At 37.2% G+C, this 14,466-nt stretch overlaps 1 protein-coding gene across 1 annotated transcript in view; it reads left to right on the forward strand.

Annotated features, from left to right (window-relative positions):
• LOC150099398 (SWI/SNF-related matrix-associated actin-dependent regulator of chromatin subfamily A containing DEAD/H box 1B-like) overlaps positions 1 to 14,466 on the forward strand; it is a 406,425-nt gene that overhangs the window by 255,539 nt on the left and 136,420 nt on the right. Inside the window, exon 12 of the mRNA XM_090404492.1 lies at positions 8,756 to 8,860. Coding sequence (XP_090260618.1) covers positions 8,756 to 8,860 — 105 coding nt within the window. The remainder of the gene's footprint in view (positions 1 to 8,755; positions 8,861 to 14,466) is intronic.

Raw genomic sequence — 14,466 nt, forward strand, 5'->3', positions numbered from 1 at the left:
ATTTAACTGAAATAGCAACAGAAGTATTAGGGGTAAAAAAAAAATAACAAAATCAAGAAGGTGGACTCCTTGGTTTAATGAAGAAATAAAAATATTAAAAAGAGAAAAGAAAGAAAAAATATCTACAAATGAAAACAACAGATGATTGGAATTAATATAAAGAAATAAGAAATAAAGTTAATCAAACGAAAATCAAAAAAAAAAAAAAAATCAGCTAACGCCCATTTGTTCCTGTATAGGGAGTAGGCTGGGGCATTTACCCTATCTAACTTTTGGAGACTGAGTGGGCAGTTCAATCTCCACTGATAGCCAATCAGACAGATAGCTGGCCCAGGGCTATCACTGATTCATCAGCACGCAGCGAAGAAGGTGGCAAGCTAGTGCCGTCATCTTGTGGTCCCTAACCCTAACACAATATTTTTAATGTCTGAAAATAGTGTGGGTTCGACGGTCGATTTTCTTGAGTTTACGGGACGAAAAACCAGAGTTTCCAGGAGAAAAAACTCCTAGCTCGTGCCAGAGATCGACTAACTCGGGAACCAGTCGAAAAAAGGCTTAGAAAAATTTCCTCTAGTCTGCGACTAGATTTGAACCACCAAATCCTTTCTTCGTGCGGTCAAGCGCCGTAGAGTGCAAACGCCACTTCTACTGAGCAACACAGGCCCTTCAAACGAAAATAGAAAGCAAAAATCAATTTTGGGAATCATATATAAAAGAACTTGAATATGGTATGTATAGAAACAAATGTGGAGATTTATTAATACACAAAAAAAAAGAAGCAGAATATATCCCAATATTAAAAGTGGAAATAGAGGAATTAGAAAATTATTTTAAAAACCTTTATAAACAAATAGTTGAAATAAAAGTAGAACTAGGTAAACAAACAAAAGAAGAAATAAATACAACAGAAACAAAAATTGAAAATGCAATTAAAAACTGAAAAAAAGGAAATCACCAGGTCTAGATAATATCAATAATGAATTATTAAAAAATGGTGAAGAAATTATTAAATAATAAATAACAATCAAATAATAAATACAATAAAGATTCCGGTAGAATGGAAAAAAAGTATAATAATACCAATATTTAAAAAAGGATATAGAAAATAACCAGAAAATTATAGAGGGATAAATGTATTAAATACTTCATTAAAAATACTAACAAGAATTCCAAATAATAAAGGAAATTAATCTTTAGATGAACAGCAAGGTTTCAGAGAAGATAGATCATGTACAGATGCAATATTCATAATCAGATATTATGCTGGAGGTTTAATGGATTTTTTACAACACTCAAAAAGAATTAAAATAGAATATAATACTTTCTATATTTTGTCCTAGTCACTAGGACATCTACGGGGATTACAAAAACAATTAATGTAACATGCACACAAAAACTTACAATACTAAGCCCAACCACGTGGGTGACACTAAAGTCCTATCTAGGTGGAGCGCCCTCTAAGGGCGGTAGTAGGTGGCCTGGAATGTAAGGTGGGACCTCTGGTGATGAGTGTTTCCCAAATCTTCGGAAGCTTAATGCAACCGTATTTGTTAAGATTTGGTTGGTTTCTGAGAGCTGCTGCTGCTTCTAAGAAAAGTCTCTTTCTTGAATTTGCTGTGGTGGAGCATGGTGGTTTTCCTCCATGATACTCTGTGGGTGGTGTCCAAAACATGGTCAGCCAAGCCTGAATGGCCATAGTTGTGTTTAACGATGTACGACTTGTGTTCCTCCAGGCGGATGGATGCTGATCTGCCTGTCTTTCCAAAGTACGCAAGCTTACAGGAACAGGGTACTTTGTAAACTCCAGGCAGAGAGAGAGGAGGGAGCTGATCTTTCGTAGAACGGATAAGGGTAGCAAGTTTGCGGTAGGGCTTATATGCTGTGTGTAGGTTATACTTTTTTAGTATCTTGGCTATTTTTTCTGAAGTGCCACAGATGTAGGGTATGGTGATGGCATTTTTAAAATCTTGTTGACGAGAGGGACGGGGAATGGGGGAGGAATTGATTATTTTTTTGATACTGTGTTCACTGTAGCCATTGGAGAGGAAAGTTCTGTGTATGTGGTTAAGCTCAGTAGTGAGGGCGGTTCCACTGGAACAAAGATTGTGGGCTCTCTTGGTAAGGGTTTTAATAATGCCATATCGTTGAGAGGGGTGGTGGTGGGAGAGTTTGTGAATGTATCTGCCTGTGTGTGTGGGTTTTCTGTATACAGTGAAGGCAAGTGTATCATTAGGCAGGCGCGTGACTAAGGTGTCTAGGAAGGGTAAACAATTGTTCTTTTCCTTTTCCATAGTAAACTGGATTCTTGGATGTAGGCTATTGAGATGACCGAGGAAGGAGTCTAACGTGTCTGGGCCATGAGGCCAAATAGAGAACACATCATCTACATATCTTAGCCAGATAGAAGGTTTGAGTGGGGCTGAGTCTATGGCTCGTTTTTCAAAATCTTCCATATAGAAATTGGCAAGGGGGGGGGGTGAGAGGGGAGAACCCATGGCGGTTCCCTCTATCTGCCTGTAGATTTTGTTATTCCAAGAGAAATTCCCAGAGTTGATGGCAAAGGAAAAGAGATCTAAGATGTCAGAGGGGAAAACGTTTTCTAAGAGAGATAAAGTTTCAGTTAAGGGAATATTGGTAAACAAAGAGGAGATATCAAAGTTTACTAATATGTCTGTATTATTCAAGGTTAAATTTTCTGTGAGGGCTTTAAAGTGGGTCGAGTTTTTTATATAGGAAGCTGAATTTCCGGTGAGGGGGGGACAGAGAGTTGGCCAGCTGTTTAGACAGTCTGTAACATGGTGCATTGGTGGCATCTACTATAGGTCTGAGTGGGGAATTGGGTTTGTGGATTTTTGGTAAACTGTATATTCGGGGGGGACGGGAGCAGAAAGGTTTAAGTTTTTTCGTGATGGTCAGGGGGCCAGGAGGTTACTTTTTTAAGTAAGATTTTTAATTTCTTAACTTGTGTTTTTGTGGGGTCGTGTTCTAGCGGGATGTAGGTAGCACGATCGCGGAGGATAATGTTCATTTTACGATTGTATTTGCTGGTATTAAGAACAACTGTGGCATTACCCTTATCTGCTCTGGTGATGACGATACTTTTTTCTTTGCATGGTTTCTGGAGAGCCATGCGTTGGGCATAAGATAAGTTACTTTTTGGAGGCGAAGAGTGAGCGAGGATGTTGGCTACGTCGAGTCTGATGTTGTTGGCTACCTCCGACGGTAAGCGACCGATCCCCCGTTCGACGTTAACCATTACATCGAGCAACGGCACTTCTTTTGGGGCGGCGGCAAAATTTCGGCCGAGGCAAAGGGCGCTGACAGCATCCTCGTTGAGCCTTTTGGAAGAGAGGTTTATCGCTGTCTGGAGCGGTTGAATTTGTGGTTTGTCTTTAACCAGGTTGCTGTATTTCTTGACGTGTTTGTTTTTTATTTTTTGAAATTCTCTCTGTGCGGAAGTTTCCGAAATGTCAGAGAGAATCGACCAAAGTTCAGGGTTAAGAACAGTTTAGAGCTCTGAATGTAAGGAGCCAATGGCGGCGTTCATCACTGTGAGGGCGGCACGAGTAGAGGCAATTTGCTCGCGTAGTAATGCTAGGCTGACACGTTTATATATATGGAGTGCTTTTTTGGAATGGAAATTGGTCTTCATTTTAACACATTTTGGTATCACTCTTGTATCCCGACATCTTTTTAAAAAGGCCAGCCTATTTAGTTGTCTAGATAGTCGTAGTTTTGACTTACCGTATTGCTTGGATTTACGTGCTAAATCTTCTCCATGGATGATTAGAATTCTTGTGTAGAGGCTTAAGTGCTGTGAGGACATTATGTTGGAGGTTTAATGGATTTTTTACAACACTCAAAAAGAATTAAAATAGAATTTAATACTTCCTATATTTCGTCCTAGTCACTAGGACATCTACGGGGATTACAAAAACAATTAATGTAACATGCACACAAAAACTTACAATACTAAGCCCAACCACGTGAGTGACACTAAAGTCCTATCTAGGTGGAGCACCCTCCAAGGGCGGTAGTAGGTGGCTGGAATGTAAGGTGGGACCTCTGGTGATGAGTGTTTCCTAAATCTTCGGAAGCTTAATGCAACCGTATTTGTTAAGATTTGGTTGGTTTTTGAGAGCTGCTGCTGCTTCTAAGAAAAGTCTCTCTTTCTTGAATTTGCTGTGGTGGAGCATGGTGGTTTTCTTCCACGATACTCTGTGGGTGGTGTCCAACACATGGTCAGCCAAGCCTGAATGGCCATAGTTGTGTTTAACGATTATGTTGATAGGACCGATCTTTAACTCTGGTGATGTTGAGTTGGGGTGTGTTTTAGGATTTGTTCCTGTAGCTGACTTTTTGCTGTTTGCCCTGGTTCCCTGGCGAAAATAACGGGGGCCTTGTTTAACCAGGCGAAGCCCCAGCCGGCATAAAATTTTGTCATGTTATACCATCATTTTTTATTTTGGTTTAACCATTAAGAATACAGTTTGGTCGGCTAAATCCCAAATTGCCAGCCCATCCTTCTTCGTTCAGTATCCAAGTAGATAGCCAACAGGGTGCACCACGAGAAGGTGAAGATTGGACATAAGGTCAGAAGCCCTGGTCGGTTCTCCGCATTCCTTTAAAGGTTATGTGGAGGTCTCCTCTCAGTTATACAGCTTTGACCCTTAAGCACCCCTTTGTTCATCAATTATTTTTAATTTTATTTCCGAGTGTACCTATATATTTATTTATTTATTTGCCCAAGGGTTCACTCCGATTGGTGCAGTGACCTCCGTTTTTACTATTTCTTCCAGAATCCAAATAAATCACTGACTCAAGATCAAAATACAAAATAAACACATTTAATATAACAAAAACAATATATATATACACTTCAAACAAATATTACATAACTAACTACAAATTTAATTGGATCCAAGGCCTTTTAAAAATAAACTTACACTTAAGACTAGACTAAACACTTTATTTTTCACAATGACAAAATGTTCATAGTTAGTTTCTCTCTGTGTCAAGGCCCTTTTCCGAAGATTATGTGACTTTATTCTTCATTTTCACAGGATCCTTTCTCATCACTTATGTAGCACACATTAAATCTTCTTGACTTAATTCTGTCTTCTTTTTAGTAGAAATAACAGTTAGATCTGGTGTCCTTAATACAGATGAAGCTTCCTAATCAGAGTTTTCTTGAACACTCTGATTAGGAAGTTTAGAAGTTTACATTCTAAAGAAACTTAAGAATGTAAATAGCAACTTCTTCTTGTATTCACTAATGTTTATTGACAGTCTAAACTCTTCCACTTTAAAAGAATTTACAGTTCTATGATTCCCTTTTCAGAACCTACTATAAATCTTTCAATTAGTATTTCCTCCAATATTCTTTTTAAAATGCCTATAGCAATATTTCCCTTTTATTTATCAATACTTATTCCACTTTAAACTTAATAGTTCCACGATTCCTTTTTTGGAATATACTATTAATTTTCCTCCGACTGTCACATAAATACTTAGGTTCCTCCTAATCTAAATATCTGCCGGCCTGGTCTAAATTCCTTCCGAACGCTATCTTGTTTATTTCTGTTATTCATATACCGAACGCTTTCCTCATCAGCTGTCAGTCATACATCAAACTTCTTGGCGAGCATGCACACTCCTTGAAAATGGCAAGCGAGAAACTAAATACTGTATAATGGCTGACACAGTTGTTTCCATTAGCGACAAGAGAATGTCTTCATAAAACACAAAACTTAAATATAAAGAGCCAATAGGCTTCATTTTGGCGATATAAACATTATTTAAATTAAGGGGATATTAAATCTCACATTGTTTTAAAACCGAATAAGAAACTCAAAGATTGGTATCAGAGAGTTTCATGCCGAATATAGTAAACTATTAAAGTATCGGCAGTTACTAGCGTGAGCTAATGCAAGTAGTCCTAGTACGTAGTACAATACCGGGCAACTCGCAGCAAAGGAGGTAAAGTTCTGATCGCTATATATACTTGGTATTTTCCATAATGTAAAAACACATTTCCTAGGAAATGTATGCTGTTGTTACATTATGGTGGGAGGTCACTACCCAGACCGGTTTCAGCCTTTTGTGAGGCTTCATCAGTGAGTAGCTAGACCAAATTAATACCAAAGGGTATAGCGAAAAGAACTTTATGTACTCTGCTATATGAGTTGTCAAACAGGTGCACCCATTAAGTTACTTAAATATAAAGAGCCAATAGGCTTCATTTTGGCGATATAAACATTATTTATATCGTTAGTGGCCTCCTAAATAGTGACCTCCCACCATAATGTAACAACAGCATACATTTCCTAGGAAATGTGTTTTTACATTATGGAAAATACCAAGAATAGTAATCAGAACTTTACCTCCTTAGCTGCGAGTTGCCCGGTATTGTACTACGTACTAAGACTACTTGCAATTATCGGCGATTACTAGCATGAGCTAGTAATCGCCGATACTTTTATAGTTTACTGTCTTCTTCTTTCACTATGCCTTATCCCATGTTAAACGGGGTCGGCGCACCGATCTTTAACCTTCCTCTTCCAAGTTCTCTGGCCCAGGGCATCCTTTGGACTCCATCCTTTCTCCCTAAGATCCTCTGTAACCTTATCCCTCCACCTGAGCTTGGGCCTGCCTCTTTTCCTCCTTCCCTCCAACTCCATATACTCCACTCGTTTACCAACATACTCCTCACCCTTCCTCTATACATGTCTAAACCACCTCGGCCTACTTTCTTGTATCTTCTTGCCAGTTGGTCCCACTGAACCGTCCCTCTGATGTAGTCATTCCTTATCCTGTCCTTCTTTGTCACACCACTCATCCATCTCAACATCCGCATCTCCGCTACCTCCATCTTCCTCTCCTGTGCCTTGGTTATAGGCCACGTCTCCGCACCATGGAGCATCGCCAACCTCACCACCATCTTATATAGCTTTCCTCTTGCAACTCACTCTCTTGTTGCAAAGGACCCCACTCATCTTCCTCCAATTCATCCAACCGCATGCTATTCGGTGCTGTATTTTCTCATCAAGTCACCATTCCTCTCGACAACCAACCCAAGGTACTTGAATTTCTTCCCTGAAATTAGCCTTTCACTCTGGAGTCGTATGGCCATATCCTCGTCACTCCCCGTTGACATATATTCAGTCTTCACCCAGTTAATTCCCATGCCTCTCTCCTCCATTGCCTTTCTCCACTCTTCCAGGGTATTTTGAAGCTTCTCTCGGGATGATTTGCATAGAACAATATCGTCGGTAAACAGCATGCTCCATGGTGCCTCCTTCTTGACATCCTCCACTAGTACATCCATGACCAGGTCAAAGAGGTAGGGGCTCAGAGCTGACCCTTGGTGTAGCCCTACTACAATGGGGAACCCTTCTGTCATGCCAACACTAGACCTGACCTGAGTTTCTGTTCCCTTATACATCTCCTTCATCAACCTCACGTACTTCTCCAACACCCCCTTCTTCCTCATACACCTCCATACCTCCTACCTGGCCACTCTGTCGTATGCCTTTTCGAGGTCTAACTATATTCGGCGTGAAACTCTCTGATTCCAATCTTTGAGTTTCTTATTCGGTTTTAAAACAATGTGGGATTTAATATCCCCTTAATTTAAATAATGTTTATATCGCCGAAATGAAGCCTGTTGGCTCTTTATATTTAAGTAACTTAATGGGTGCACCTGTTTGACAACTTGTATAGCAGAGTATATAAGTTCTTTTCGCTATACCCTTTGGTATTAATTTGGTCTAGCTACTCACTGATGAAGCCTCAAAAAAGGCTGAAACCGGTCTGGGTAGTGACCTCCCACCATAATGTAACAACAGCATACATTTCCTAGGAAATGTGTTTTTACATTATGGAAAATACCAAGAATAGCGATCAGAACTTCACCTCCTTTGCTGCGAGTTTCCCGGTATTATACTGCATACTAGGACTACTTATCGGCGATTACTTGCTCTCGCTAGTAATCGCCGATACTTTTATAGTTTACTATATTCGGCATGAAACTCTCTGATTCCAATCTTTGAGTTTCTTATCGGTTTTAAAACAATGTGGGATTCAATATCCCCTTAATTTAAATAATGCAAAACTTAATATTTTAAACTACTATAAAAATTTTTAAAGTAACTCAACTATTCAAATCGGGTAAGTACATAAATTTTTAACTGCTTTACATATCATTTTGACAAAACAATTTCAATAACAGGCACATTGCAAGTGCCGACAATGCGTGTTATGAAACTAAAACTAATAAACATATTAACATAAACAATACGTAAAAATATTCAGAATTTTAAATTATGATTATATTTACAGATTCATTCCCAAGAAGTAGTAGTAGTAGTCATGTGATACATTAAAGCACTGCTGATATTTGCTGATTGAATTTTTGCTGCTTCAGTGATTTTGTCACTGTATTATCCTATTGTCTTTGTGTTAAATTAAGTCAACCAGTAAATTTTTGATTTATCAAAAATCATACTGTGATGTCTTTTCTTGTATATTTAGATATATGCAGTGAACACTTAATTACTGGAAACTCTAGCTAAATCCCCATATACAGAATTCTAATCCAAAGGAATTATAATTATTGTGGAGGTCCCTAACAATTTGCTGTACTGAGTGTGAACTGCATTAGGTTACTGTTATGTTTTTGTTAGTAAATTTTAATTGAGTTGTTTGTATGTGCATATCTTTAGATGTATTTTCTAAAGTAAATTTTTTATTTAAGGTATTAAAGCAGCTACCAGCAAAACACGAAGAGACCAAGTTATGCCCTCTTTCAAATGCTCAACATCAGTATTATGAAAATTTAGTTAAAAATTTATCTAAACAGGTTGGTAAAATTATTGTGAATTTTAATATATTTTTATATAGTATTTTATAATAAAATATGAAATACAAATAATATAAAATATAATATTTTATATAATCTCACCTGGTGGATTTGACAAAATGAATTGCTCCTCTTTACTCTCAAACTAACCAAACTTCTCTTAACACGTTCGCTGCCAACTACGAGTATACTCGTAGTTGGTATATGAGCCTCACAAGCCAGCTACGAATTTACTCGTATGATGCATACCGCCGGCAACGAGATTAGCCATACTGAACTTGAAGAAGTGAAAATGCTTGGTTTGTGGAGCTAGCAGCAAAAGTGTGTATACTCGTAGATGGTATATAAGCCTCACAAGCCAACTACGAATATATTCATATGTCAATTACTGCAGGCAACGAGATTACCCGTACTAACCTTGAAGAAGTGAAATTGCTTAGTGTATGGGAACAAACTATGCCTGAGTAGCATGGCAGCGAACTTGTTAATAATCCTAAATCAGATGATAAGCTCATAGTTTTGCTTCATTTAGCACCTGAAAAGATGATTGCCACATACAGCCAGCACACCATCATGTAGCTTGCAGGCTTTGTATATATTTTATGTTTTGTTCCTTTCTAATTCTCCTAGCTTTTTAGTTCTGGATTTTAAGATTCTTAATCTTTCAAAATCCATTGTTTAATATATTTTTTATCTGTCTTCTCTATTAGTTCCATTGATGCTTTTTTTTTTTTTTTTACTATTCAGTACATATCTCTGTTTACATATTTGTTCTTCATCCTGAACTTTTTCTTACCATCAAGTTCGGTACTGAATCATATCATCTCTACCTTCTTAAAATCAAACACAGCTATGTCATTTAAATAACTCTAATTTGTAAAAAAAAATGAATTTTAATTAGAACTAAATTTAGCCTTAGGTTGTGATTATAAGAGCAACTCCATTAACAAATAAGTGTTCTGTTTTTACTTAGAAGATACATGAAGATATTTCCCAAGAATTAACAAATTCTTTATTTTTAATAGTAGCAATAGCCCATGTTAATTATTGTTTCATTAAAATTGTAAACCCCTCTCCTTTTTTGAGTGTCACTTTTTCATAAAAACATAATCATACCCTGCCTTACTAATCACTTTTATTCCTGACTTTTGCAGTCTCTTTTCACTATAGCCAGTCCTTAGGAACCACAGGAACAATTAGTTATATTGGTTATAATGGATTTCCTTAACCCTTTGAACTGTAAGTTACGTGTGTAGAGGCTTAAGTGCTGTGATGACATCATGTTGGAGGCTTAATGGATTTTTTACAACACTCAAAAAGAATTAAAATAGAATTTAATACTTCCTATATTTCGTCCTAGTCACTAGGACATCTACGGGGATTACAAAAACAATTAATGTAACATATACACAAATAACAAACAATACTAAGCCCAACCACGTGGGTGACACTAAAGTCCTATCTAGGTAAAGCGCCCTCTAAGGGCAGTAGTAGGTGGCCTGGAATGTAAGGTGGGAACTCTGGTGATGAGTGTTTCCCAAATCTTCGGAAGCTTAATGCAACCGTATTTATTGAGATTTGGTTGGTTTTTTGAGAGCTGCTGCTGCTTCTAAGAAAAGTCTCTCTTTCTTGAATTTGCTGTGGTGGAGCATGGTGGTTTTCTTCCATGATACCCTGTGGGTGGTGTCCAAAACATGGTCAGCCAAGCCTGAATGGCCATAGTTGTGTTTGAAGATGTACGACTTGTGTTCCTCTAGACGGATGGATGCTGATCTGCCTGTAGGCAGATTTGCATTGTTGTATTGTTTTGTTATTTGTGTATATGTTACATTAATTGTTTTTGTAATCCCCGTAGATGTCCTAGTGACTAGGACGAAATATAGGAAGTATTAAATTCTATTTTAAATCTTTTTGAGTGTTGTAAAAAATCCATTAAGCCTCCAACATAAGAACTAAGTTACAAACACTTATTTCACATATCTCACCATAGAGTTTTGACTCCTGCCAAAAAAAATAAAAATAAAATTATGCAATCAAATGAATCTGCAGTTTCATAAGTATTTGAATTTGATCCAGATTATAATTTCACCAAAAATTGTCTTTGACAGTAATTGGGTGGGTTGACCCGAGGTGTCATTATCAAAGCAAAAAACCAATGCAATTCCTGGAATTTTTTTTTTTTTTTTCCCACATTTGACGTCTGTAGACACCATATGTCGTACCTCACATGGTTTTGGCAATGATGTCTTCTGCTAGAATAAATGGTAGGGTCGCAGATTCCCTTTCCCTCCCTGGAATGTTGTTTGTCCATTTCTTTTGATATTTCTCATTTATTTTGTTGTTTTTTTATATATAACACTATTATAAAAATTATTAACCTCAGTAGCAATGTTTTTTAGAAGTTTGGCCATGCCTTATATAGAAAAGAACTTTTATTGCATACCTCTGATTGAATTGGTTTTGATTCAGTTGGTTTTTAATTCAGTTGGTTTTTATTCAATGATCCATTTGCATGGATCATTGAATAAAAACCAAGGAATTATATTAAGTGATTGATATTAAGTCTTTTAACATTAGCAATTTCAACTTTGCTGACAACCACTTTTATTGATAACTGCAGACATCTAATGCATGCCATGCAATTTTATGTTTATTGGTTAGCATGAATTTACTTATTTGTCTTGTATTGTTTTAGCATTTAATCTCAGCTTTGTGAAGAAACAAACAGTTCTATTTTAGGTGGTGATACTAGTAGGCATATTTTACTTAATTTAATGACTAATAAATTCCTGTTGTTTTGAACTATTATACATTATTATCTGAAATAGTGAGTTCTATTCTAGTTTTGTTGGATATAAAAGTTTTCTGTTTTAAAACTGAATATCTAATAACTAGATATTTAGCTTTAACATTATTGATTATTAAGGTAGGATTTTTATGATAGTAAAATAAAAGCTGTACCTCAGATTGCACAGATGTCTGTATGGTATGTCCTATGTGATATGTAACTGTACAAGTAGATTGTAAAGTTGTCATAACTAGCCTAGACATAGCATTTCTTTAAACATTGCATCCTCCAATCTTTCCATTTACAGGCTCAATACATTATATATTTTACATATCCAAAAGTTAGTGGGATTGAGATCAGCAAAGCTCATTGGCTATGCGTTATGAAAAGTTTTTAAGTAATAATGCAGTCCTTTTTGAAACTCAACTGTTATATTGATCCCATAAATGAGAGGTCAAAGAACCTTTGAGTACATCAGTGGGGGTGTGGGGTAAAGATTGACAAAGCAGTTTATTGACATTTTTCTTGAAGAGTTGCAGATTGTAATTGTTTGGGAATACTTCATGAGGAAGGCCGTTCCATCAGATTGTTTGCTGTTGCACTGAAAAGGGATGCTGGACAGCTACTGCTCTTGTTTTAGCAGAGCCAACAAAAGTGGAGGAATGATGGTTACCATTTAGTGGACCAGTGACCATGGATGCCCTGTAGAACTGACATAGCACTGAAACATTGCTTCTGTGAGATTAAGGTTGAAGTGAGTCTATAAGTAGGGCTCATCTATGAACCGACTTGCTCCCTTCTGGACAGCATTGAGAATTTTTAGGTAGGCTTTAGGTGCACCATCTCAAATATGTGAGCAGTATTCTAAACATGGGTGGATTTGTATATAGTCAGGGATAAGATGTGATGTATTTATGCCAGGAGTGCTGGATGTAAATGTTAGACCAAGCAGAAAGAGAGAGAGAGAGAGAAATTTGATCCTATCTGCTGATTTGTATACTACAAAGAGTAAGCATAGGTGATCTGAGATTCCTTTTGCAAAAGAAAAGGCAAGAACTGCATTTGGTGGCATTTAAGGTGACCAGATTGTCCTCATCCTATTGAAGGATGATATAGAGATCAATGTTTAAGGCACTGTTTGAAGATTATCTTGCAGGTTATGACGTTTGAGCACTGCATAGTTGTCAAATGAGCAAGATGAATAGAGAGTACTGTCATCAGCAGAGCTGCAAACAGGATTAGTAGTGCTTGAGAGTAGGTCATCTATGTATAGGAGAAACAGGATAATTAGAATAGAGCTCTGAGGCACTATTCTATCAATTATCCATTGGTAGTGAATCTTGAAGAGAGGGGGCCATCCACTGTGACACTGAAAATGACTGGGAAAAAAAGATGGCCACTCAATTACAGTAGGTCAAGTAGACCAAAGGATGGCAATTTGCTTAGCAGGACTTGATGCCAGATGTGATCAAAGGCTCTGGAAATGGCAAGCGCAACAGTACAAGTTTCTCCAAACCTGTACTGCAAACTGCTATTGGACAGTATGTTGTATCTGAGGGTAACTCAACAGGCAACTCTAACTTGCTAATATATATTTTTACTGCCAACTATTCTGCCAGGCCATGTCTGGAGGAATCTCAAGTGGTGGTGGTGTGTGTATATATTTATGGAATGAGGATTATATTAAGCATTGCTGTTGCCAAGAGAATGAAGACACAAGAATGGATTTTTTTGTTCATAAATACAATTACTTGAATTCAAATAAAAGTAAGGATATGCATAAATATGTTAATACATGTGGTATTAATTGTGTACTATTAAGGTGCTGCAAATTGCAGAGGGAATAGGTATGGCTGTTTCAATCTTTTTTGCAGATTGAAGGGAAGTCGATCTCTCCACCCTTAGCCAGTCATAGATAGCTGACCCAAAGTATCAATAATTTTTAAACTTCGTCCGGTGGAGAGAGCATGGCAGACAACTGTGGATAAACTTTCCTCTAAATTCATTTATCTTTCTAAACATATCTCTTGTTTTTCCTTAATGTTACTTTCTTTATTTTTCCTTGCACTCTTTGTTTAGATGTTTTCTTTTTCTTTCCTAGCCTGTCTGAAAATTTTCTAACCCTTTCAGTGATTCCCCTGAAGTTCAATTTTTCATCACTGAATAGCCACTTCTGGCAGCCATTTCTTGTTTATTTAATCATTTCACTGCTGAGAATATTGAAACCAGCCAAATTCTCCTTACTGTCTTATTTTGTTCATCATCATCAACAAATTCCTGCCATGTACCCTCAAGGGGTGTACAGGATATGATAGTACTACATGAAAAAAATTACATCATTATTAACTTCCTATCTACAATTTTCCTCCAAATCAGTCTGTTACTTGTCAAGACTCCAACATTATCAGATCTTATATTTCTATCGTCTAAAGCACTTTGTACCATATCAATCCACCTATATTTTGGTCTTCCTCTGGGTCGTTTTGCTGCCAACCTGGCAGAGAACACTTGTTTTGCTAATCTTTCCTCGCCCATTCTGTTTAAGTGACCATACCATCTGAGATTAGCTCTGCTAACGCATTCCTGGATGCTGACATTGTCAAGTTCTTTCCTAATATCCTCATTTTTAATATGATATTGCCATTGATGCCATCTGTTCACGCCTCTAATCTTTCTCAGGACTCTCATATCTGTGGTCTCTAGTCTTTGGTCAAGTGTTTTACTTCTGACCCAGCTCTCAGATCCATAAGTTAAAACTGGTTTGAACACTGTCTTGTATACAGCTAATTTAGTGTTCCCACTAATTTCTCTCTTATTC

The sequence above is a fragment of the Typopeltis vanoorti genome, chromosome 14 (assembly GCF_054136105.1).
Source record: "Typopeltis vanoorti isolate ZY-2024b chromosome 14, IOZ_Tvanoo_1.0, whole genome shotgun sequence".
Classification (NCBI taxonomy): domain Eukaryota; kingdom Metazoa; phylum Arthropoda; class Arachnida; order Uropygi; family Thelyphonidae; genus Typopeltis; species Typopeltis vanoorti.